Below are 24841 nucleotides of genomic sequence, written 5' to 3' on the forward strand. Positions count from 1 at the left end.
GTTTTATAGTCTTTTAACTTAGAGGGTTAATCAACTTTTTCTTGTCACACGTTACTATGGTTACGGTCTCCTGAGTCACTCTTTAAAACTCTAGGTTTTTCGTATTTAAATGAACCAATCTTGCATTTTATGGTAGTTATAAGACCTTTCCATAATGGGACATCTACTGAGCATGTTAGTAGAACATGGTACAGTAGTTCTTCTAACAATCTATGCTACTATTGTCTCCTCGCTGATGGGACAGAATAACAACAAGAAATAGTTGATTGACCCAAGATGTTTCACGGAGGCGTGAAGCATCTCAGCATCATAAAAGGCGATCGGAGGAGAATTACGGTCGATATATGCGGGATTAATGGGGCTGGGGCTGTAAATACCGTAAGGGTATCCCCACACTAGCGTCTTTTGAGAGTCGGCGTCTAGATAGCACTATGGAAAATAGCGTTGCTACGCAATTGCGCCAGCGTTGCGTCGAGCCATAGACTAGACGCCGACGCTCGGGAGACGCTAGTGTGGGGTATCTCTAAGCGGCAAGGTAAGTAATGTTCATATGTTGCCTAAATATGGTTTTAATGCTCTATGCAAACCACGTTCACAAGACAACGTCGTGTCGGAAAAATGGATAAACGCCAATTATGAGAACGATGAAGTGCGTGTTATTTATGGGCAGCTGACAGGAGAGTTACCGGCAAATGTTGCAGGAGTATGGTTTATTTTCCGCAGTAGGTCCTTGTAAGAGTCTGACTGCAGAACTACTAGGACTATAAATGTAATACCCGCTTAGCTTTACTTGTATCGCAAACATTACTTACATAGCTTGTGTATCTACGTGGGTTATGTATGAGCGATGTGGATGTATGGCATGATACTCTGGGGTAAATAAAATAGTGTGAAATTGCGAACAAGTTTACAAAGCGTAGGTAAGTATGGAATACTGGTGCTGTGGCCGCTGTCGGTTCTATAATTATAGCTTGTATTAATTATAAAGTTGTCAAATTGGAATCTGAAGCTAATATTGACCACAAATTGATCATAACGCTTTTTTAAACTTAATACAATTTGCTTTATCACTAGTAAGGCTTTATACCAAACTTAAAACTTACAATCAACCTAAAATGAGTTTACTGTCAGTTTTCCAGTACCACTAATATTGTTTTTGAAACGCAGCTAGTTTAATTTGTTTAAGCTAAACAGGGAAATACACTATAAATCGTACTAACTTATTGAAAATAAGTATTGAAATATGCTTTCTTCACGCAGAATGCCTACACTAATTTAACACAACACAGTGGTGTGGCTTAAAGTACGGCTCTAACTAAGTGGATCAATTTCACAGCGTTTTGCTCCCATACTTTCTGTAGACACGTTTTTGATGAAGTGTTTCAACATTTTGATTGTTTGGCAGAGGTCCGTATCAGAAATATCCTTAAAATGAAAAGACACTGTCAAAAAATGTGTTAAAAAAAATTAGGCGTTCAAAATGTCGGAGATATTGACCCCCACTACATTTGTTTAAATGGTTTCTAGGTATTATTAGAGTTGAAAGTGCCACCCCGCTGTGTGCTAAGTATATTTTGCCTCACATTGACGATTTGTGTGAATAAAATTCGTTTGTATTCCATGCCAACTACGCAATCGACACAGCTCAAGTTGGTAGGTGATCATAGCTTCATATGTGTTAGATATTTATCTATTTGCTTCATTTTATTTGTATTTCCTTTGAGTGGTCTTAACTATTAAGTTGAGCTTCAATGTTTTTATTTATAGGCACGATGTTGTCACTTTTTTTCTATTATTATTTGCTAATTCATGTGATAGTTTCGATTATTTGTTCCAAAAGAGCATGCTTTTGATATACTCGTGTGTACGACAAGTCAAAAAGATAATATTAGTTAGATAATATCTACTAATAACAAAATTGCTGTTTTATATTCTTAGTGAGTTTGTTAAGAATAAGTTGCTTATTCGCAGAAAAAATAGAATTATATAAATCGGAAATAATTTTATACCTTAGTAAAAAAAAAACATTTTTAGCGATGAGACTGACTGAACGACAGTTGTAAGGGTTCCTTTTTTACCATTTTGGTACGGAACCCTCCCCCTTCCTGAATGCAGTAGTGTCGATGTACAGTTGACCACTCAAGCTTGAACCCCGACAGTAACGCATGTGTGTGTTTACAGAGGCTCTGGTGTGCCTGGGGTACAATCGGCAGGAAATCGAGTATTCGCTGGCGGAAGCGAAGTATGATGACGTGTTCGCCACATATCTGCTACTTGGCAGGAAAAGTACTGACGTGAGTATTTTATGTAATGGTTATTGTAAGGAGCATAATTTAGCGCTGCTCATATCGATCAATGTTTATTTAAGCGTATGGCGTAACATTGTAGGCAATTATAACTAATATAACTTATTATGTATAAGTCAATGTTAACGTGTTAACTCAGCAAACTATTTTTTTTAAAGTAGACGTTCAAATGGACGGTTGACATCGGGGTCTATACATGCCAGGGTTCGAAATTTTCGCGATAATTATCCGATAATATCCCAGGTATGGAGGGTGCTATATTGATTTTATTTGAATTCTTTGATAAGTAAAAAAAAATATTGTGGCGTATTTTATATTTTAAGTTTAAAATTTTAGGTTATTATCAAATCGGTAATTATCAGGCATACAGATCACGATAATTATCAAGATAACTATCATTGATAATTATCCTTTCGAACTCTGATGCATGCAACGTCACTTTGAATGGCTTGCTTAGTATTTTTAGGATATGCGGGTGGAAATGGAACAACATCATTTAATTACCTACATCTCTATTTGAATTCGTTATTAAATATTGTTTCTTAAATAGGTAAGGGTGGTATTCCACCTGTCCAATTTCTTGGTCCAATGTGTGTTTGAGTCTCACATTTTGCTTGATACGATATAAAAAAATACACACTTTCTTGGTCCAATGTGTATTTGTGTCTCACATTTTGCTTGATACGATAGTGAGACGCAAATACACACTGGACCAAGAAATTGGACAGGTGGAATACCACCCTAACTAGAATCTTGGGTTAGAGTAAAATATGAGCAGTCTAATCTAAAGTGCCATTCAATAGAACTTGCTAACTATGTAAACAAACCGCCATACTAAAATTGACACTGAATGTCAATTTACTAGTAACTTTTGTTTACATAGTTAGCAAGTTCTATTGAATAACACTTTAAGTTTATGTAGATGTATTTTTATTAGACTTGTAGTTAAATATTCTCTTGGTTTAGTTTGTAAAAATAACTTACTGATCTATTTTGTTGTTCTATCTCAAGACTCAGGAGAAAACGGTACAGTTTCATAGAAACACGTTTGTAACATTAAAGAGCTTAGGAGACATGTAGACTAAAAATAACATATCATATTGTTAAAATTGTTACCTACTTATATAGCTTTAATTAGTACATTTTCATTCACTTTTTATTTTGCAATATTGTTTCACAGAGAGTAATAAAGTAAATATATACCTTCGTGGGGCGAAACAATATTAGAGATTCAAATCGAAATCGAATCTCAATCAATCAATCAGACTTTTATTGATAAAATAGAAGTATTGTCTAATCTAAAATTCTAATCGAAAATACTCATTTTTGTGTTTTAGGTGCTAATAATTAAGTTGAAACTTATTAATTGCACAAAAAAAATACAATCGTACAAGAAACTAAACGTTAAAATTAAAACTAAAATAAAACAAATCTTAAACAAAACTTATAAGTAAAAAATGCTCCCCAGGTCACCTTCATCATGCGATATGGTGCCCAGAAGGCTGGCAGCGTTACCTTTTTGGATGGCCAGGCTTATCCTCTGTCCGAGGTAGCTGCCAGCCCTCCGGTCACCTGAGGTGTCAATGAGACGCTGGGACATTTCCTTAAAAAAGCTTTTTGCGCTAGGCCCCCACGGTCCCAGAGTCTCTACGCCAAACGGCGCAAATATGTAGCCCTCGCCGAGGACAGCATATTTGCGCCGCTTGTTCTGTTCAGCGGTTGTAGCCGCAGCTCCCGCCTTGACGGAGGTCGCCTGTAGGTGGGACGGTGCGAGCGTGTCAACGCAGGTGGCGTCCCACACAAGCGTCCTCCCCAGCCTCCAAGGAATGAGTGTCATCCCGTCGGGCCGCTTGCCGTCGTCGCGTGCGATACCGTTCGGCTCAAGGATGGCCGGCACGCTAACGGAAGCAAGCGCCCTCCGGATGACATCATTCAGGGAGGCGTGGCGAGAGATGCGGCCCGCGCTTCTCTGGCAGGACAAGCCGTGGTGGCCCAGCTCGTCAACATTGGAGCCACAGCGGCAGCGGTGGGGCTCATTGGTTTTGACCCCCAATCGCAGACTGGTAGCGAGTGTGAGGGTCGTTCTCTCAAGGAGGGTGCCTATGTTGGGGGATGGCAACGCATGGAGCCAGAGCCCCGACTCTGGCTCCGAAACGGCTAGGAGGCGAGCGCGCTCTGCAGGGCTTTGAGCATTATCAATAAGAGATTTTAAGGTGGCTCTGCAGAGGGGCTCATCCCAAAGTTTTTGTGAATGTACGAAGGCTGGGATTGGATTTTCCGGGCAGGCTTGCGTCCAAGCATTTTTGGCCTCGATCTGTATTTGGATGCAGATATTGTCGGCGGGAGGACAAAAAATTTTATTGGCGAGATCTTGCGTGCTGTGGAAAGAGGACAAAAAAGCTGGGAGGGCGACGCTGACAACTTGTCGGATGCCCAGGCCGCCATGACGGATTGGCAAAGAGGCCTGGGACCAGGCGCGGTTGTCCAGGTTGATATTGAGAATTGATGAAAGTGTGAGTTTAAGGACGGAGTCTAGGGGTTCGATGAGATGAGGGTATTTCCAGACGGGGCTGCATCTAAGTATGTATGTGAATTTGGGCACAAAAAGACAAAATTTAATGATTACTAACGCCATGTGTGCACTGATTTTTAGAAGGCGGTCCGAATAAGCTTTGTGAGTATTTAGATGTTCACTAATGATAGGTTCTATGGATTCCGGGAAGATAGGAGCACCAAGGAGTCTAAGAGAGGTTTTGTCTATGATTTTGATATTAGGAGCTAAAGTGTTGAAATTTGAAATAATGCTTTGCAGGTCGGTAGTGGGGACAGGATTATTTATAAAAAGTTCACATTTTGTGAAGTTTAATTCTAAGCCTATTGTGTTAAAAGAGTCGGTTAGGCTTCTCAAATCATCTAGAACAGACCTCCAGTCGCCACCTAGTGCTCCGTCGTCCAGGTACCACGAATTAAATTTTGATTTTAGGTTGGAAATTATGGGGTGGATGGCAAGGCTGAATATAGCTGGTCCAAGTGGGTCGCCCTGCTGACAGCCCACAGCTGACGCCAAGCGATGGGTTTTGAAGAGGAGGTTTGTTGATTGGTGGTAACATTGCCACAGGTATTTGTAGATAAGAGGTGTGGCATCTTGGATTTGTGTCAGAAGGGCGCCTCTATCGACGGAGTTGAAAGCGTTTTTCACGTCCACTTTCAGCAGCACCTCGCACGAGTCGTCATCGACAAAGGCGCGCGCTGCGTGAACAGCAGCCTCGCAGCCGCCTTTGCTGCCGAAACCAAGTTGGAAAGGTTGAAATTTTTTGGTGAGGGTTGGAAAAATATGTTTGCAGCAAATTTTAGAACAAATACGCCGAAAGGTAAAGCCTACAGCGATAGGCCTTATACCGCCGTCTTTCTTTTTAAGGGCGCAGAGATTTGCGCCATACAAGATTCCTGAGATCTCGCTGCAGACTTTACCAGACAGCATGAGGTTTATCAGTTGGGTGATACCGTCCAATAGACGCTCGCCAGCATCACCGGTGGCACCGCATAGCAAATCTTTTAGGTGTTGCGGCGAGAGGCCATCGGGGCCACCGGCGGAGCCGTTTTTGAATGACATAACTGCGGCCAACACTTCTTTCTTATTAGCAATCAGGTGTGGTGCATCGGGCTCCGGGGGTTCAGGCAGGCGGAGGGATGCTGCTGGAAGTGGATGTTTAGAGATTAATGCTGAAACGGTGTCAGGGGTATCTGGAGCAACAACGTCACTGGAAAAAAGCATTTGGGCGGCTCCCTTTATATCACCGTCTGTGACTTTTTGTTCCACTATTTTAAATATTTTATTATTATTTGGGGTACGATTCGACTGAGGGCGGGGAACTGGGTCAGTTGGAAGGATACAGTTCGATTTAATTTTCTGAGTAAGGGATATGTTGTTGTTTGTGTCGCTGACGTGTAATGTTCTGTAGGTAAAGGATAATAGCTGGGTCCAACTTTGAAATGAATTCTCGCTAACAGTTTTTAATATAATTGGGCATAAGGCATTCGCGACGGAAATGCGAGCTCCCTTAGGAATTCTTTTAACGATAGGAGTTGCATTCCGTTGGGAACCAAGCCAATCCGGTAAATTGTTAATTGTATTGTCGCTCCTGATATGACTGGGCGCTGTATTTATGTGTTGCGACTGTTGGGAAGTTTGCGACTGAGATATGTGAATACGAGTAATATGGATGTTGAGACCTCTGCTACCTTTGTAAAGACGGCGGGACTGTGGGCAGTGAGGGCAGGGTAAAAGATCTTCAGTGACGTTGTTGCTGGCAGTGCTAGGTCCATTTTGGTAAACGGATGTTGAAGGGGTTTGGGACATAGGGCTGGGGAACATTAACTATATAATAGGCTAAATACTATAGGCTAAATAATATAAGTAATAAGAAATAAAATTATATAAAAACACCACTGCACTAAATGAATCTTCTGCACAGGATAAGTTTTTACGGAGTCGGAGAAGAGTCGAGCTAACAAAACTTGAAAACTGTTGAGTATCTGCACCACTGATACAGCATGTACTTTTCAAAGTGTAGTTTCGATAATCGGCGGAATATTTTCACAAAAATATTTGTTAGTAAATATTTTCAATGTTGACATATGGTGTCAAACGACGGGGCATCGAGGTGCACCACACACAGGCGGCGCCAGCCCGCACTGCGGTCTCCGCAGAGACAGTGCTGTTGTGCGGCTTGTCTATAGCTTGCGGATCTTAGGGATATCGGCAAACGATATATATATGATTAGTTTTATGAAATTTTGTGGAAGAGAAATAAATTTTACTTGTTATTCCGTTGCTAGGCGTTTTATTTGTTTTATTTATTTATTTTTAACTTGAATTATTTTAGAAAGGTTTTGTAGAGATTCGAGTTAACTAAAAATGTTATTTCTTTATGCAGACTATTCATTATTAGTTGCAAAAATTGCCTTTCGCTGAAGTGATGATTCCCTTGCTTATTATGCAGTCGCTATGCTCTTTGGGATCATAATACACTAGGATGAGTACGATAACATAACTTTTTGAATAGGTCGGGTAGGTGGTTCCATTTTCACGTAATTTTGCAATTTACTCCATCGTTCTCGCATATTAGAGAATTCATAGGGTCTAAGAGCTGTTTCCCACTGACGTCCAGCTTTTTGCGGGTACAGTTTTCTGCAGGATCCCGTTTTATTAGTAACACGTGCTAATATAGTAACGTTCACACGAGCATTCTGTTCGCGGGATACTGCACGCATACTTCAGAAAACTGGATCCTGCAGAAAACCGTGCCCGCATAAACTGTACGTCAGTGGGAAAGAGCTCTAAGTCAGTAGTATGAGTATCGTTTATTATCTGTAAGCATTTTAGTATATGTATATCAGGGATGTTGCGAACATCCGCATCCGCAACCGCGGAACTTCCGCATTATTTTCAACATCCGCATCTGCATCCGCATCCGCATAAATCGATGCGGAGCTTATGCGGATGCGGATGTCGGACAAGTCGGTACAGGAACGTCTTAGCGGCGGCGTAAGTGCTAGGTAATTTCGTCATTACCTATAACGAAATCATCTAGATCCAGAAAAGTCGGCGAAGTTACTGTTTATTAAATATAACGCACCTATATTCTTGCTCAAATACTAAACGTTTCGTTATTTTTAATAAAAAAAATACAAAAAATGTAATATTTGACGTTTTCTAAGTACCTAATCTTGACATCCGCATCCGCATCCGCATCCGCGGATGTCAAAAAATCTGCATCCGCAACATCCCTGATGTATATGTTGTTGTGTCAGCCGGAGTCGGACGGCAGCCGGTCGGGCTCGTCGCTGTCGCTGCGCAACGCGGCGCCCGCCAACGCGGCGCAGGCCACCGCCGCCAATCAGCACTCAGGTACCCACACAAACATACATACTAACAATTTTTTTTTTTTTTTTAATATTGAGGGACATGTTACACAGATCAACCTAGCCCCAAACTAAGCAAAGCTTGTACTATGGGTGCTAGGCGACGATATACATACTTATATAGATAAATACATACTTATATACATAGAAAACACCCATGACTCAGGAACAAATATTAGTGTTCAACACACAAATAAATGCCCTTACCGGGATTCGAACCCAGGACCATCGGCTTAGCAGGCAGGGTCACTACCCACTAGGCCAGACCGGTCGTCAAAATTATACTACGTTTATTATTGTGTCAAAGTTTAACATTTTAAGGTGAATTCCCATTTGTTTCTGCTCACATGATCGCCGCCTTAAAGTGTCATTCTATGGAACTTGCTAACTATGTAAACAAACCGTGAAACCGCCATATTAAAATTGTCTCTGAATGTCAATTTACTAGTGACTTTTGTTTACATAGCAAGTTCCATAAAATAACACTTTACATAAGGCGGCGACAGATAAGAATAATTCACATGAATGCATCCATTTCCATCTGTGCCCAGCGGGGACAGTCAGTAGCAGAAGTTGCTAAGCGGGCCAGGTGTTCAAAATTACCTTGACACGCTCTTATAATATTCTCTTAACAATAAAGTCGCGTGAATATAATTTTGAACACCTGGCCCGCTTAGCAACTGCTGCTGCTGACTGGACAAATGGAAATTAGGAAATACACCAATTTTAATTAATTACTTAATTGATATCATTTTTTAAACTTTCTCTACAAATTAGATCATAGGACAATCACCAATATTTCATTAGCAATGACTATCTCTAAACCTTGTTTAAAAAAAAAAACAGTACCGTTCTGTAATTACTATGAACACAACAGAAAAATGCCCGAAAAAAATATTGAAAGATATCGAAAAATTACCCCCCATATTGTTATACATACTTAATATTTAGTTCTTGGGTTCTTACCATCAAACAAAATCTCTTGTAGCTGCTTCAGCAATAAAAAAAAGTAAAATGTTAAGCAAAAATATAAACTGTTCGATATAATTTTGTCGCCTTAAAAATAAAAATATTGACAAGGAATACGCTGTACATAGGCAGCATTAACGCTTAGCTTAGGATAATCGGGCGTAGCCGCTTGCTTCACGGGTCATCTCGGGCCATCGTGCTTGTTTTATTCGTGTGCTTACTTGCCGTACTCGAGGAATTTTATTTCAATACTACTTCATACTTTGACAAGGTATGAAGTAGCACTGAAATCGAAATCTTTGACACACCACCGTGCCACTGCTTATCAAGGTTTTTGACTAACGTAATGATAACTGGTACACAACACAGTACGTCCGCTTTTCGTGGCAGCTTCCGATATGCTGCAACGAAGTGTTGGAACAATTTACCGCCCCAATCAGAAACTGCAAATCCATTACCTCCTTTAACTAAAACCTTAAAAAGTATAAAACTAAGCGGCTACATTCATAGGTAAATAAAGATTTGTCAGCGAAATATCTCTCTCTCTGTCTGGCTCTTTAAAGTCTGTTTACACATGTTTTGTTCTGTTTCTATTATGTTCAGTCTCTATTTTTGTTTCTGTTTTAAATTTTAATTTTGGATGCCCTGAAAACTAGTGTCGTCTCTAATAGACACGCCTTATGCTGAGCGGCATCCTATTTGGTGTACTTGTGAATAATTACTTTGTTGATATTATGTATAACGTTTTTATGCCAAATATTTTTTTCTATTCTATTTTAACAAATCTCATAAAAGAAAGGTATGTTATTTTGTTTATGGTTAGAAATCTTTGAATAAATGATTATATTTTTAGACTCATTTTGATGAGCAGGGTGATACGGTGTGTGGTAAAACGGTAAATGTGTGGTTGAGAAATTGATTTGATAGGATTTTACGTCGTAATTAAAACGGAGGACCACATATATCCATGATATATTTCGTGTGTAGTTCCGTGGGCAATTGAATTATATTCGAATAAAACCGGGAATCGATTTACTTGATTTGGCTTTTGTATATTTTGCTATCGCTTCGCTTGTCAAACTCGTAACTGACATCATTTTGATGATACGATTCTGTGCCGATTTTAATTCAGTTGTCTATGCCGTCTATGGGAACGGAGCATACGTAATCGTAAATATATTAAAACGTCCGCGTGCGGAACCGTGGGACTCAGCGTGCAAATCGAGTTTACGGTCGAGCGGGGCGTGCGGCGGGGCGTAATGTACTTGCGAGCGGCCTCAGCGTACCCTACTCAACTCTCGGGAACTTAACGCCCACAAGTTATACGACTGCATATGCAAAATACTTGGAAGCTTAAGGGCTGATTTAGACGTCGCACGAACTCGCATGCGATTTTAGTTACATTGCGGACTGTCGGTTACGTTCAATTTAACCGACCGATCAAAACCCGCAATGTAATGAGACTCGCATCGTCTAAATGAGGCGTAACGCTCCGCTGCACGCCCCGCTGGACGGTCGTCTCGGCGGCCTCGTTGCTGACGTGGTGTGGTGTGGCGGTGCGCAGGCGGGGGCGGCTCGCCCGGGCACCGCGGCGTGCAGCGCTCCATCAGCGCCACGGCGCGCCCCAGCAGCTCGCGCCGCGCCAGCTCCGGCGCCGACGTGCTGCGCGCGCAAGGTATGTGCCCGAGCGAGGCGCCATCACCGGTACATGGGACAATCAGCTTACACTAGAGACATTATGCCCGAGCTTACCCGATGGCCATGAAACGCACGCCCCGGGCGTCCCCGCTCGACTCTGCCGCCGACCGCCATTTAAAACAAATGTATGACGAACGGCGTCAACGTCGAGCGCGCGAGCGAGATAACGTGGTTTTGTGGCCCAAGTGGTGATTTAAAAAGCGACACCGGCTGGGATCTAGAAATAGAATTATATGAATACGCCAAATTTAAAGAAAATTTTACATAGCTTGACGTTAGGTTAATACGACAATTAAGGAATGAAATTAGAAGAAAACGTTAAATTTTTTTACACTCGGCGGAAAAACAGACGCGACTAATTCTTTTGAAATGATTAAAAATCATTTGCTTACAAAGTTCCACTAAGTATAAATTCTAGACATTGGTGTGGTAGCACCTAAATGTATGAACACACTTTATAGCAGAAGTGCCATACTTTTTTACAATAGCAACAAACTACATAAAAGTTGATTGGACCATATACTAGACTCTAGAGGATCATTGTAGTAATTTTGTGACGACCGCAGCAACTATGATGATCGCATTTACTTTTATCCATCGCTGTAGATAAAACATCCGTCTCTCTGGCACCTACATGCTTGTCAGTCGAGCCAGAGGGTAGAAAATTGTGATGTAGTACTTGATTCAAAGTAAAAATCGAACCGAAAAAAGTTGTACTAGATGACATTATCCTCGTAAGTCCCCGTATACTTGTAAAAATTAAATTCAAGTTTTGAACTCATATAGAAATAAAAAAAAGTTCCAAATTCAAAAGCGCCAAAATTGCCCTGGGTCTTACGAAGCTAACATTCGCCCGATTAGTCTATATAAAAATTAGCAGATTAGACAATGAGATGTGAAACAGCAATCATTACGTAAATTTTTGTGCCTTGAATTCAGTACGTTTCCTAATGAAATGTCTACCCTCTGGTATGGCCAATGAAACTGGCCATGGCCTAGCATTTTTCGCCTTCGAAATATTACGATTCTAGTTCTGTTTATTACTGTTTGAGAGAGATGGCAGATGTTTATCGCGCGACAAATAAATCGCGGCCAGTTATGCTGCCCTAGGTAGCACGGTCGCATTTTTATCGTTTGTCACCATGCCTGTCACGTTCTAAGAAGTATGTAAGTGCGACAGTGGCGGGAATAGTGACAGGCGATAAAAATGGAACCATGCTGCGCCCGCTGGTCTCACTGAACGTGACGTATGTTTTATCGACAATGATAATGATACACGACTAAAACGCGACCTATATGATGGTTAATCATAACGCGTGTTTTATACAAGTTTTGTAGACATAAATTGTCTATTCTAAGGTAACTATGGCTACCAAATGCTTTATATCAGCGCTTGGCGTAAATGCTAACGTTTTATACTCTTACCCTAGTTTATTTTGTAGTATATTTTGACATATGGGAATAAATAACTTGAAGATTAATTCTTAGTGGTGGCTGCTTTTATAGTGATTCATCTCCATCTATTTCAGAAAAATACTGTTCAGATCCTTATTTTTTGTAAGTCTCATTTAAAAGAAACATTCCAAAAGATTTCAGGCCTTCCCATTAGGATAGTGTTAGATTATTATAAGTTACGTTCAAAACTAATACGAAATGTGGCGTGTGCTTATTCTAACCTCTCATCATTTCATTTACATTGGGATTTGATTTAAGCGCTTTCTAGGTCGGTACTAGTATTTTTTTTATGAATTGTCATAAAATGTACATTACCAAGTAACAGTGCTATGCATTGATCGACTGATCGTCACTAAAATTGCAATTTTATTTTTTAATTTTACTGGCCATTAATTCATATGCTTTACTGGTTTTTTAAATAGTAACATTACCTGCTTGCTAGTAATATCATTATACTAATAAATTGGAAAGTGATTAGGAATTAAAACGTCAATAATATTGATTAAAAAACGGATAAATTTATTTAATATTAAAATAACATGCACTTATAGAGTAAAAATCGCCGTACATCATGAAAAAAAATATGAAAATAAATTCGCGTGAAGGTTACGAAAATAAATATTGAAATAAAAAACAAATATACAACAAAACAATAAATGTTTTGTTAAAAAAATACTACTTAAGCAACTTTTTCATAGTAGGTACAGTGGGCCAAGAAAGTGGTCTACTAGTTTTGACAAAAGCTTCTGCGAGATCTAACGATCGCTAAGATTGACTTTTCTAACGGAGTTTAAAGTAAATCGACCTTGTTGTCTCATGACGTTCAAACGAACCTCAACCGTAGGGTGGTAGATCACATTTTTGGCCGACTGTACTAAAAATAAGAGAGGTATTTTAAGAGAGGTTATCAGTAAACGCAAGCATGTTTTTCTAAATGCATGAAGATGTAGTACTATTAATTAACTGTCTTGCCGCTGAATTTGACAATCCCTTGTTCCAGTAAGTATGATATTTATGCAATGAATAAATGATTTGGCATTTTAACAAAAGTGACAAGTTAGGCGTGAATTATAATTAAGGACTGTGCACACCGGGCGTTTGTAATATACAGATCCTTATGAGAGATGGCACACCGCCTGCGTGACGTGTGCATGCGCGTCTCCAACATTTCAGCGCACGTGCACAATCGGTGTGTTCTGGTCTTTACACTTACAATTTTAAACGATGTATCCGACTACTTACTATTACACGGGAGTGTCAGTCAGCGGTGTTGTTAGTAACAGAACATGAATAACCATGTTACTCATAATGAATTGTATGATTCCAGTCGGCACGACCACTAGCGCAGCCAACAACACGACATCCACATCAACGACAACCACATCCAATTTCAAAAGACAGGTTTGTACTTGTATTTATGTACTTTTTGAGGTGAAAACTTCTTTAGCGGCGCTGTGCACTTTTTGTGATGGGGAAAAAATGTTAAACTCGCGACAGGTCACGTGACCGTAAGATTCGTAAGACGTAAGACGGACACGTGACCTGATCGAAAAACTGTTACAATGTCATTGAGTTTTCACTTCTGCCGGCACTCCCAGAGTGCAACCCGTTGTTTTTTTATATCATGTTTCTTTTATGTACAGTCACCACACGGGATTGTTACGCCATTCAGGGTCCTAGCTAAATTGGTTGTTTCATACTTACGCTACGGAATGTCAAATTTAGCTAGAACCCTAAATGCCGTAACAATCAAGGAGCGTGACTGTACAATTAGCCCACCCCCTGTTACTTCATTCGCGTAGAAAACTTTTAGCGCCATAGTTCAATTCTGTCTAATGTTTGTTATGTTTTTTTTATAATGTTAATTTTGTTTTTACGGACCCCAGGCTCCCATGAGCCTGAGTATGAGTAGAAAGCCGAGACAATACGAAGAAAATAAATGATCATTTTATTTTTTACAGAACACAATTGATTCGGCCTCCATCAAAGAGAACACCGTACGGATCGCCCAAATGCAGGTAAGATATAATTCATTTCTAAATATTATACAATATAATAATTATGTTCCGTTATAGATATTTTTTATAAATTTAGTACGTATACCCATTTTTATACGTATTTATTCTAATGCGAGAAGTTACGCCATTATTAGCTAACAGTTACATACCAGTGGTGGGCAAACTTGCTTTATGGGGGACCAGAAAGTATAAGAGATTTCAGAGGGGGTCCAGAATTGCAGCTAAAATGCATTTTCAATGTTTATTATTTGGCGGACCATAAACTAATTATTTCGAAGGACCGTCGGACCAGATAAAGTCCTTTCGCGGGCCGTACTTTGCCACCACTGTCCTCGACTGTAAAAAAATAAAAAATAAAAATAATAATAGTTTTATTTGCCAAAAATTTTACAGGTTTTACTTAACCTATGACTGCCACACTAGGCTACGCCTGTATTGTGTGGTCAGATTGAAAACATTACTGGGTGAATCAACTTTTTCTTGTCACTCGTTGCCATGGTTACGTTCTCCTGGGTCACTCTTTAACACCAGATTTTTAGGCATTTAAATTCACCAAACACGCTTTTTTGCGATACTTATAAACCCTTTCCATTGAGGGTCGTCTACCAAGCGTGTCAGAAGAAGGTGGTGTACAATGTCTTCTAACAAATTATGCTACTATTGTCTCTTGGCTGACCGGACAGAATAACAACAAGAAATAGTTGATCTACCCTACTACATTTGAGTTACCTACATCCTACGCTGAAGTTTTATTTTCTAATAAGCATCTAGTACTAACTAATATGTTTAATTATGATAACCATACCCCGGCCGGCGAGAGCAAAAATGCGTCTGCTCCTAGTGCTTAATTAAATATCGACTATTCTATCGACATATGGATGTCGATAGAACAGTCGACTTTTAATTAAACACAATTTTTTTTTTTGAAACTGAGCCATTAGTATTTGTTATTTATTTCAACTTGATACCTCCACGCGTTTCTAAGAATAACCCTAAAACAATTTTAAACTGAATAAACACAAACACTTGGTTTTAATTTTGTTTACAACAATAATTAATACTTCTGCATATCATAACGGTGGTCCAGTACATCGTGTTGTTTTTATCGACATCGACCAAAGTGTGTGTCCTCGCACTATTAAGCTGTCAACGCATTTTTGCTCTCGCCGGCCGGGGTATGATGATAACAGGCTTAATCTATAGTTGTATTGTGACGTGGTACGGTAACTAGTGTGTGTTTGCGGCAGGTGCAGAGCGGCGCTCGGCCCCTGTCCGCGCAGCCCAAGCCCGAGCCGCGCTCGCGCACCATGACGGCCGGCGCCGCGCGCCGCTCCACGCACGACCAACCGCCCAAGCTCAGCCCGCCCCCGCCCGCGCCCAGGTCAGTACATACACTAACCTGCGTCGCCAGGTGTACAGATGTACTGCATTAGTATTTTATACGATCGTGATATAATGGAGAGCTCAGTCGAGTTGCTGAGTTGCCTAAGTGAGGTACGAGATTGAAAAGCTACGTTATATCCTTATATGTGACGTCCCACGGATAAAGGTACCTTATGGCCGTTGGCGCTTACGTTATTATTAACGCCGCTCCGCCGCCGCGCGCTATTATTATTGCGGCGCTATGTGACGTAAGTGCCAACTGCCATAAGGTACCTTTTTTTTTTTTTTTATAAATAAATAAATATTATAGGACATTATTACACAAATTGACTAAGTCCCACGGTAAGCTCAAGAAAGCTTGTGTTGTGGGTACTCAGACAACGATATCACCTTTTGCCGTGGAACGTCACATATCACTATTGTACACAATACTTTTTCTACGAGTCAACAAAAATAATACTTTAAAGTAGTAGAATCATCTAGATAAAGAAACCAAAAGTAGGTATAAGTACAGCTAAGATACGCGAGCTGCCGGATACCTTCATACTCGTACGCGCCTTATAATTCATTTGAGCTATAGTTTTGTTTCGTCCTCTTGACGTCGGCGAGCTGTGATTCGTCAATTTCATTATAGTTGACTCAACCGTTTCGAAATGAATATTATAGTTGAGTTTGGAGCCCATACCATATTTCGCCATATTTCGTGGCACTTTAATCTTATTTTGTGTTTTCTGTCATATTATGTATTGTCTGTGCTTACGAATAAATTCTATTCTATTCTATACATTAAAAGTACCCATTTGCAGTTTGGTATACGAAATCTTAATTCAAGAATTACAGTCGACTAGTAGAAAAAATTGTTTTCCATCGTACTTTCTCGGAAACGTATATTTTTAATGCTACTTCAGTCAACCTCAGTACTTTATGTACTGAGACTGACTGCAATAGCAGAACATGTTCGTACGTTTCTGTGAAAATATGATGGAAAATAATTATGCCTAACAACTGTAGTAGCGACGACTCTGACTGCCAATTTGTGGACCTTATGCCTTTGTAATAAGGTTTACGTATTATCAGTATTAATAACGATTAAGTATTTTAGGGAAATATTTCGTAGCATTTTTATCACAGTCAAAATAGTAGTGTAAAATTTTACAACTTTATACATATTTATTTTCTTATATTATTATGGTAAATAATAAAACGAGTCTATCGTGCATTGGTGGTGGTACTTATGTGAATGTATTGTGTAAACTCATTGATATATATTTTTAAACTAACCATATATTTATTAAAGTTATATTAACATTTATTTTTATTTATCTCAAAACATTATTACAGTGTACATGAAAATCTACTATGGATTAATTACGTGGCATAGTGTAAACTATACAATTAAATTCGTTCATAAAATTATAACAAATAATTACAAAGATGTATTGTTAAATACGTTTTGTTTCATATTGTTTTATCCTCGTGTCGCGCTAACGTATGTTACGAAGTACAGTGAGCAGCACAAGTTGCTAAGCGAGCGAGGTGTTCATAATGATCTTAACGCGACTTTATTATTAAGAGAATAAGAGCGTGTCAAGGTAATTTTGAACACCTCGCCCGCTGAGCAACTTTTGCTGCTGACTGTACACTCTGTTTCAATAGAATTTCAACCTACACTAAAACGAATAAAGCAGCATTTCTTTCGTCTCGTAGAATTTTCGATTTGACATTAATTCTTAAAACAAATCGTTACGCTACGCCACACTCTATCCCCTTTATTCATAAACGCGCTACAAACCACAATTAGCCATGAAGTTATATTTTTTAAACTGGAGCGAGTTGTCACTTTTTTTGCCGTACTAATTTGAACCTTATCACCGAGACAGAAAGTTGTTCGTACCAGACTAGGGAAAACGGTCCACTTGAGATAGAAAAACCCGAGCCCTGTGTCTCACTCGCACATGTTGCCAATGTTAAAAAGATACCATTGTGGTAGAAATTATATCAATAAACTACTTTTGCTTACCTTCTTATACAATTTTAGTGCTATATTCAGATTACAGTTCTGATATCTTTTAAGTAATCTGTAAATAATTATGATGCCAATATTATTAACTGATTACCCCAAGCGCATACACAGCAAAAAAAACCTAAATTTTAGTATGGTAGGATTTGTAGTAACTTTAAATATTAATTGGTATCCCCAACTTGATGACATTTCTTCAAAACACGTGAATGCGAAATTTCTTAAAAATTGTGAAGAAATGTTGTGTTAAAGGTTGTTGGAGTGAAATAATTGCTAATTGTGGAATATTGTTTCACAAGAAAGCCACAATTATTACATTTTACTATAAAAATACAAGACAACATTGTCAAACTCATTAGGGTGACTATGATGTCGGCACGTTGTGAATCGGTCTCACAGAATTCTTATTATTAACGTAGGTAATGTAAAAGTAAGTTTAACTTAATAGGTATGTCTTTATTTCGGCATGTTTAATTTAAGATTTGTTATAGAATAATTGAAGGGATGTTTACAAAAACAACATAACTGCTTAGAGCGGTTGACATTTTTTAAGAACATTGTTAATCGTTTCAGGTGTCAACCAGTGTAGTCAGTTATGTTGTTTTTGTAAACATCCCTTCAATTGCCAAAATTAAAAACCAAAGTGCTTAACTCCTTAACATTACAGACTCTCATTTATACATAATATTTTGTTACGGAAAAGGTGTTTCAAACTGTTTATATATATGCAATCGATTCTTTATAGGTAGGACACATTTCCGTCAATAGAAAAAAGGCACCAACTTTGAAAAAAAAACGTCATATTTGCTAAACAGATCTTCAATGACGCTTACACTTAAAAAAAGCTGAAGTGGACAAAAGGGAAGCCTACCTTTATGAACATACCATGAGTGAGTGCGAAAGAGGCCGACTACAAATGAAAGAAAAAACCCGACTACTTAAAATTTCACTTTATTTAGAAAATGACACACCCTACTGATATATTTCATGTTATCCTAATATCCCACATACAGATGTCTTATGGTCACCCTAATTAGAACGAGATGCAGGGCTCTAGTTTGACTTCTCATGTGGACACACTTTTTGGTCAATGTACTCGATCCAGTTTATTAACTCTAAATCCGTGCAATTAGCTAATAATCGTTTGTCCTTATCTGTCATTTTGACTTGTATTTGTAAGAAAGGGATAAAAAATAATTGAACTAAATCAGGCCCGTAAAGTTTTATGAATCAGGGGGTTTAATGGGTCAATCATCTATTTCTTGTTGTTGTTCTGTCCCATCAGCGAGGAGACAATAGTAGCATAGATTGTTAGAAGAACTGCTGTACCATGTTCTACTAACATGCTCAGTAGATGTCCCATTATGGAAAGGTCTTATAACTACCATAAAATGCAAGTTTGATTCATTTAAATACGAAAAACCTAGAGTTTTAAGAGTGACTCAGGAGACTGAAACCATAGCAGCGTGTGACAAGAAAAAGTTGATTAACCCTAATATACAGACAAGACATCCTCTAGACTGAGCATAGTAACGCTACCCCCTCTGCCACTTATACGATAGTTTTACTCCATCTTCGAGTCAATCCCGTGCCGTGGTTGGTCCGTGTCTTTGAACGGACCAATCACGGCACGGGACTCGCTCACCTCGTCCCCCGCACCCCCGTATTTTTGGCAGCATCGGTTTCATGAAATAATTGCTCTAAACTCCGTTTAGAGGATTCCTAGTCTATGCCCTAATATCTAACACAATACACGGCATGTTCTAACAAGACCTCGCTAACAGCATGCAATTCCTGCAATCGGACAGCGCTACGCCGGAGACCAAGAACGGGAACGGCACCAAGACACACGTGAAGAGTGCCTCCATCAGTTCAGCTACAGGCCAACCGCCGCTCGCTGATGCTGCGCAGCATAACGCCTCCGCGAGGGACCTCGCACAGCCTAGGCCCAGGTCCTGAGCACTAGTTTTCTAGGCTTTTGAGGCTTTCGCGCACTACTTTATTAGGCTTTTTGTTGTGTTGCATGCTCTCAACAGACGTCATGAAGCGTTTATGAAGCGTGAAGTCGCAAAATAGGCTAGTGGATACGGTTTTAATAATGCCAATCAGTACGGTTTATTGTTAGTACCAATTTTCTATATGAGACCGAAATTGTTATAGTATAGATAGATATAGACAAACAATTGCCAACGGCACCAAGACACCCGTGAAGAGCGCATCCATCAGTTCAGCTACAGGGCAACCGCCGCTCGCTGATGCTGCGCAGCATAACGCCTCGGCGAGGGACCTCGCACAGCCTAGGCCCAGGTCCTGAGCACTAGTTTTCTAGGCTTTTGAGGCTTTCGCGCACTACTTTATTAGGCTTTTTGTTGTGTTGCATGCTCTCAACAGACGTCATGAAGCGTTTATGAAGCGTGAAGTCGCAAAATAGGCTAGTGGATACGGTTTTAATAATGCCAATCAGTACGGTTTATTGTTAGTACCAATTTTCTATATGAGACCGAAATTGTTATAGTATAGATAGATATAGACAAACAATTGCCAACGGCACCAAGACACCCGTGAAGAGCGCATCCATCAGTTCAGCTACAGGGCAACCGCCGCTCGCTGATGCTGCGCAGCATAACGCCTCGGCGAGGGACCTCGCACAGCCTAGGCCCAGGTCCTGAGCACTAGTTTTCTAGGCTTTTGAGGCTTTCGCGCACTAGTTTATTAGACTTTTTGTTGTGTTGCATGCTCTCAACAGACGTCATGAAGCGTTTATGAAGCGTGAAGTCGCAAAATAGGCTAGTGGATACGGTTTTAATAATGACAATCAGTACGGTTTATTGGTAGTACCAATTTTCTATGAGACCGAAATTGTTATAGTATAGATAGACTATAGACAAACAATTGCCAACGACACCAAAACTCACGCCATCAGCTCGGCTACAGGGCAACCGCCGCTTGCTGATGCTGCGCAGCATAACGCCTCCGCGAGGGACCTCGCACAGCCTAGGCCCAGGTCCTGAGCACTAGTTTTCTAGGCTTTTGAGGCTTTCACGCACTACTTTATTAGACTTTTTGTTGTGTTGCATGCTCTCAACAGACGTCATGAAGCGTTTATGAAGCGTGAAGTCGCAAAATAGGCTAGTGGATACGGTTTTAATAATGCCAATCAGTACGGTTTATTGTTAGTACCAATTTTCTATATGAGACCGAAATTGTTATAGTATAGATAGACTATAGACAAACAATTGCCAACGACACCAAAACCCACGCCATCAGCTCGGCTACAAGGCAACCGCCGCTCGCTGATGCTGCGCAGCATAACGCCTCCGCGAGGGACCTCGCACAGCCTAGGCCCAGGTCCTGAGCACTAGTTTTCTAGGCTTTTGAGGCTTTCACGCACTACTTTATTAGACTTTTTGTTGTGTTGCATGCTCTCAATAGACGCCGCGTTATGAAACGTTTACGAAGCGTGAAGGATACTGTTTTAATAATGTCAATCAGTCCGGTTTGTTGTGGGGATCAATAATAAGTCTTGACATCCGTTCTTAACACGCGAAACGGTCCCTACTGAATTGTACCTAGTATGGAAAAACAATTGCCAACTGCACCAAGATCCAACCGCCGCTCGCTGATGCCGCGCAGCATAACGCCTCGGCGAGGGACCTCGCACAGCCTAGGCCCAGGTCCTGAGCACTAGTTTTCTAGGCTTTTGAGGCTTTCGCGCACTAGTTTATTAGACTTTTTGTTGTGTTGCATGCTCTCAATAGACGCCGCGTTATGAAACGTTTACGAAGCGTGAAGGATACTGTTTTAATAATGTCAATCAGTCCGGTTTGTTGTGGGGATCAATAATAAGTCTTGACATCCGTTCTTAACGCGCGAAACGGTCCCTACTGAATTGTACCTAGTATGGAAAAACAATTGCCAACTGCACCAAGATCCAACCGCCGCTCGCTGATGCCGCGCAGCATAACGCCTCGGCGAGGGATCTCGCTCAGCCTAGGCCCAGGTTCTGAGCACTAGTTTTCTAGGCTTTTGAGGCTTTCACGCACTACTTTATTAGACTTTTTGTTGTGTTGCATGCTCTCAACAGATGCCGCGTTATGAAGCGTTTATGAAGCGTGAAGTCGCAAAATAGGCTAGTGGATACGGTTTTAATAATGTCAATCAGTCCGGGTTGTTGTTAGTATCAATTGTCTATATGAGATCAATAGCATTAAAGCAATACAAAAGTCAGAAATGAGAGTCAAAGTCTTGACATTCGTTCTTAACGCGCGAAACGGTCCCTATTAAATTGTAGTAGTATGGAAAAACAATTGCCAACGGTACCAAGACCCAACCCAAGTGCTGCTCGCTGATGCCGCGCAGCACAACGCGAGGTATCTCGTTCAGTCTAGGCCCAGGTTCTGAGGCTTTAGCAATAGTTTTGTTGACTTTTTGATGTGTTGAATGCTCTGCACATACTAAATAGACGTCGCATTATGAAGCGCTTGCGATACGCGAGATCATGCAATAATTAGGCTAGTGGACGCGTTAATCAATGTAATTCAATCTAGTTTGTTCTTAGGATAAATTGTCTATATGGGACCAATTGTGTTAAAGTGGTACAAAAGTCTGAAATGAGAGTTAAACTCTGACATTCATTCTTGGCACGCGAAATACGAACGATGGTTTGTGGTTAGTAATCACCACTCGGAACCATTTCAATAGTGAGCCTCCATTTTTTCAATTAGGAGACCCGAGAATTTTAACTGATGTACGGGTGTTTTTGGTTTTGGAATTTTTTTTATTTGATTATTTTGGTTTTTCGATTGGCGAAATTTTCTTCACGCTTTATTGGTTTAGCCGAGTGACTCACATTGATGGTGTTTTTTGCTTAGTAGCTTTTTGTTTTTTTTTTAGCTGGAGATTATCTTTCGTTCTGCACTGGTTTTAATTTGAGGCAGCTTCGAGTTTTTTTTTACAGTTATAAAAAGGTAAGTGGATTTATTTGGATAAACTACTAACTGTGTGGTGGTTTCTATTATGTTATTTTATGTAATTTTAATTTGTTTTACTCGTATTTTTATTTGAGTATTATATTTACATTCATATCTGTTTTTATTTATTATTTTTCCATGTTATCTGTTTGAATCCAACCTATATTATGAAAGCTTTCATAGAAAAAGAAAATCCCGCTAACAAGTGCCAGTAGGTATTAGGTACTGCGAAAATAAAGGGTAGATCTAATACATTAAAACTAGCACGCGAGTCCTGGCATAGTCTAAATGAGAATATTACCAGAGGGCACTTTTAAACGCACGCTCATAGCGTAGAGCGGCTTCCATTCATTAATTTTAACCAAAGCGTGAAGGTCGGCATCAGCGTTCGTAGCGATGGGCGAGTCGAGTTATCTGATTCGAATAATTCGAATCACCCTACAGAAGAGTTCATTCGAATCAAGACTATTGGCAATTCGAATCAACTCGACCTCTCGGACCACCGAATCAAATCGGCAGTAGGTTGGTATCCGATCCGCTAACTCGGCGAATGAATCGCCAATTCGCCAACTCCGAGCCGATTCAACGCTATCACACTACTACTAAGGCCATTCAAAAATAAACCTTAATTTCATAGCCCGAAGGTTCTTTTTACAACAACTGCCGCTTGATTCGCCGTCTCAACTCGAGTTGACTGGTACTATGACCATTCAAAAATAAACCTTAATTCCGTGGCCCGAAGGTTCTTTCTACAACAACTGCCGCTTGATTGGTCATCTCAACTCGAGTTCACTGCTAGTATAGCCATTCAAAAATAAACCTTAATTCCGTGCCCTGAAGGTTCTTTTTACAACAACTGCGGCTTGACTCCGCTCCTCGCCTGTGGTGCCCGTGACCTTGTCGCGAACCACGCGAACCGTCGAGTCGAGTCAACTCGAGTTTCAACTCGAATCAGCGGCCGAATCAATTCGAATTGAAAAAAGTGGACTCGTCACATCGCTAAGCGTTCATCGCTGAGTCTTTAGATATTCATCGATGCAGGCAGTGTGTACGACTTGTTTTGTATTCTTTTTTGTATGTGTTGCATGTATTTTCAGCCTGAACACGCAGCTCAGCACGACGGCGAGCACGGGCGCGGCGGCGACGCGGCGCGACTTCCCCAACCAACTCGTGTTCCCGCGCAACGTGCCGTCCAGGTCCACCTTCCATTCAGGTATGACAACTTTGGAAACAAATATCAAGATTGAATAATTTTACGGTGAACTGCCTGTGCAGGCTGTGCACACCGGCTGCGTGTGCGTGACGTGCACTGTTGGATGTTGGAGCCGCACACGCACACGTCACGCAAGCGGTGTGCCGTCTCTCATAAGGATCTGTATACTACAACGCCGCACGCGCACGTGCTAGTGACACACGCAGCCGGTGTGTACAGGCCTTTAGACTCACTTGTTTTAAGTCACTCGCGTGACATGTTTCGGAGAGCCTAGAAAATTATTCAATGTTAGTATGTCTCACAACAGTTTAAATTCGACAAATGTCAAGGTCGTCCATTTCGATTTAATATTCAGCTTGCAACGGATGTAGCTAATTTCTGCCTCGACAATAAAGTACTGTCTTAACCTTTTGACCGCCACGCCTATCGTGAGCGGCGCGTCATCGTGAGCCTTGTTGGAATGCACAATGGTTGATATTGGGCTGTATTGACGTCTTTGGCGGTCAAAGGGTTAATGTTGTCAAATGAAGTTAAATATTAAATAACATTTGAGATCACGGCGTCAATTCGTCTAAAAAGCTCTTTCGATGCTAAAAACATTGTCCCAAGATTTTTCGAAGTAACGTAAGGATGAATTGAAAGTTTGGGATATTCCGACATTTGTTCCGACAAGGATCGAAAGAGCCCGTGATTCTGAGTAAGAGACCCAAATTGGAAAAAAAAAATTTGTACAATATACAACTTTAAATAAAACGACTTAAAGTTGGTCAAACCAATTCGTCAGTCAATAAGAACCAGGAAAACTATACTCATCTTTTTCTTTTGGGTGCTAGTACTAGTGTAAGGCAAAGATAGTAAGACTGTCTATGTTTGAAATGAGACAG

General features: G+C 40.3%; 1 protein-coding gene across 1 annotated transcript in view; it reads left to right on the forward strand.

Moving 5' to 3' along the window:
- Positions 1-24841, forward strand: part of LOC134658859 (MAP/microtubule affinity-regulating kinase 3-like) — a 153031-nt gene that overhangs the window by 108018 nt on the left and 20172 nt on the right. Inside the window, exons 10-17 of the mRNA XM_063514530.1 lie at positions 2182-2294; positions 8121-8217; positions 10765-10875; positions 13681-13754; positions 14315-14371; positions 15619-15752; positions 19559-19726; positions 23842-23957. Of these exons, the coding sequence (XP_063370600.1) occupies positions 2182-2294; positions 8121-8217; positions 10765-10875; positions 13681-13754; positions 14315-14371; positions 15619-15752; positions 19559-19726; positions 23842-23957 (870 nt within the window). The remainder of the gene's footprint in view (positions 1-2181; positions 2295-8120; positions 8218-10764; positions 10876-13680; positions 13755-14314; positions 14372-15618; positions 15753-19558; positions 19727-23841; positions 23958-24841) is intronic.

This window comes from Cydia amplana, chromosome 23, assembly GCF_948474715.1.
Source record: "Cydia amplana chromosome 23, ilCydAmpl1.1, whole genome shotgun sequence".
Classification (NCBI taxonomy): domain Eukaryota; kingdom Metazoa; phylum Arthropoda; class Insecta; order Lepidoptera; family Tortricidae; genus Cydia; species Cydia amplana.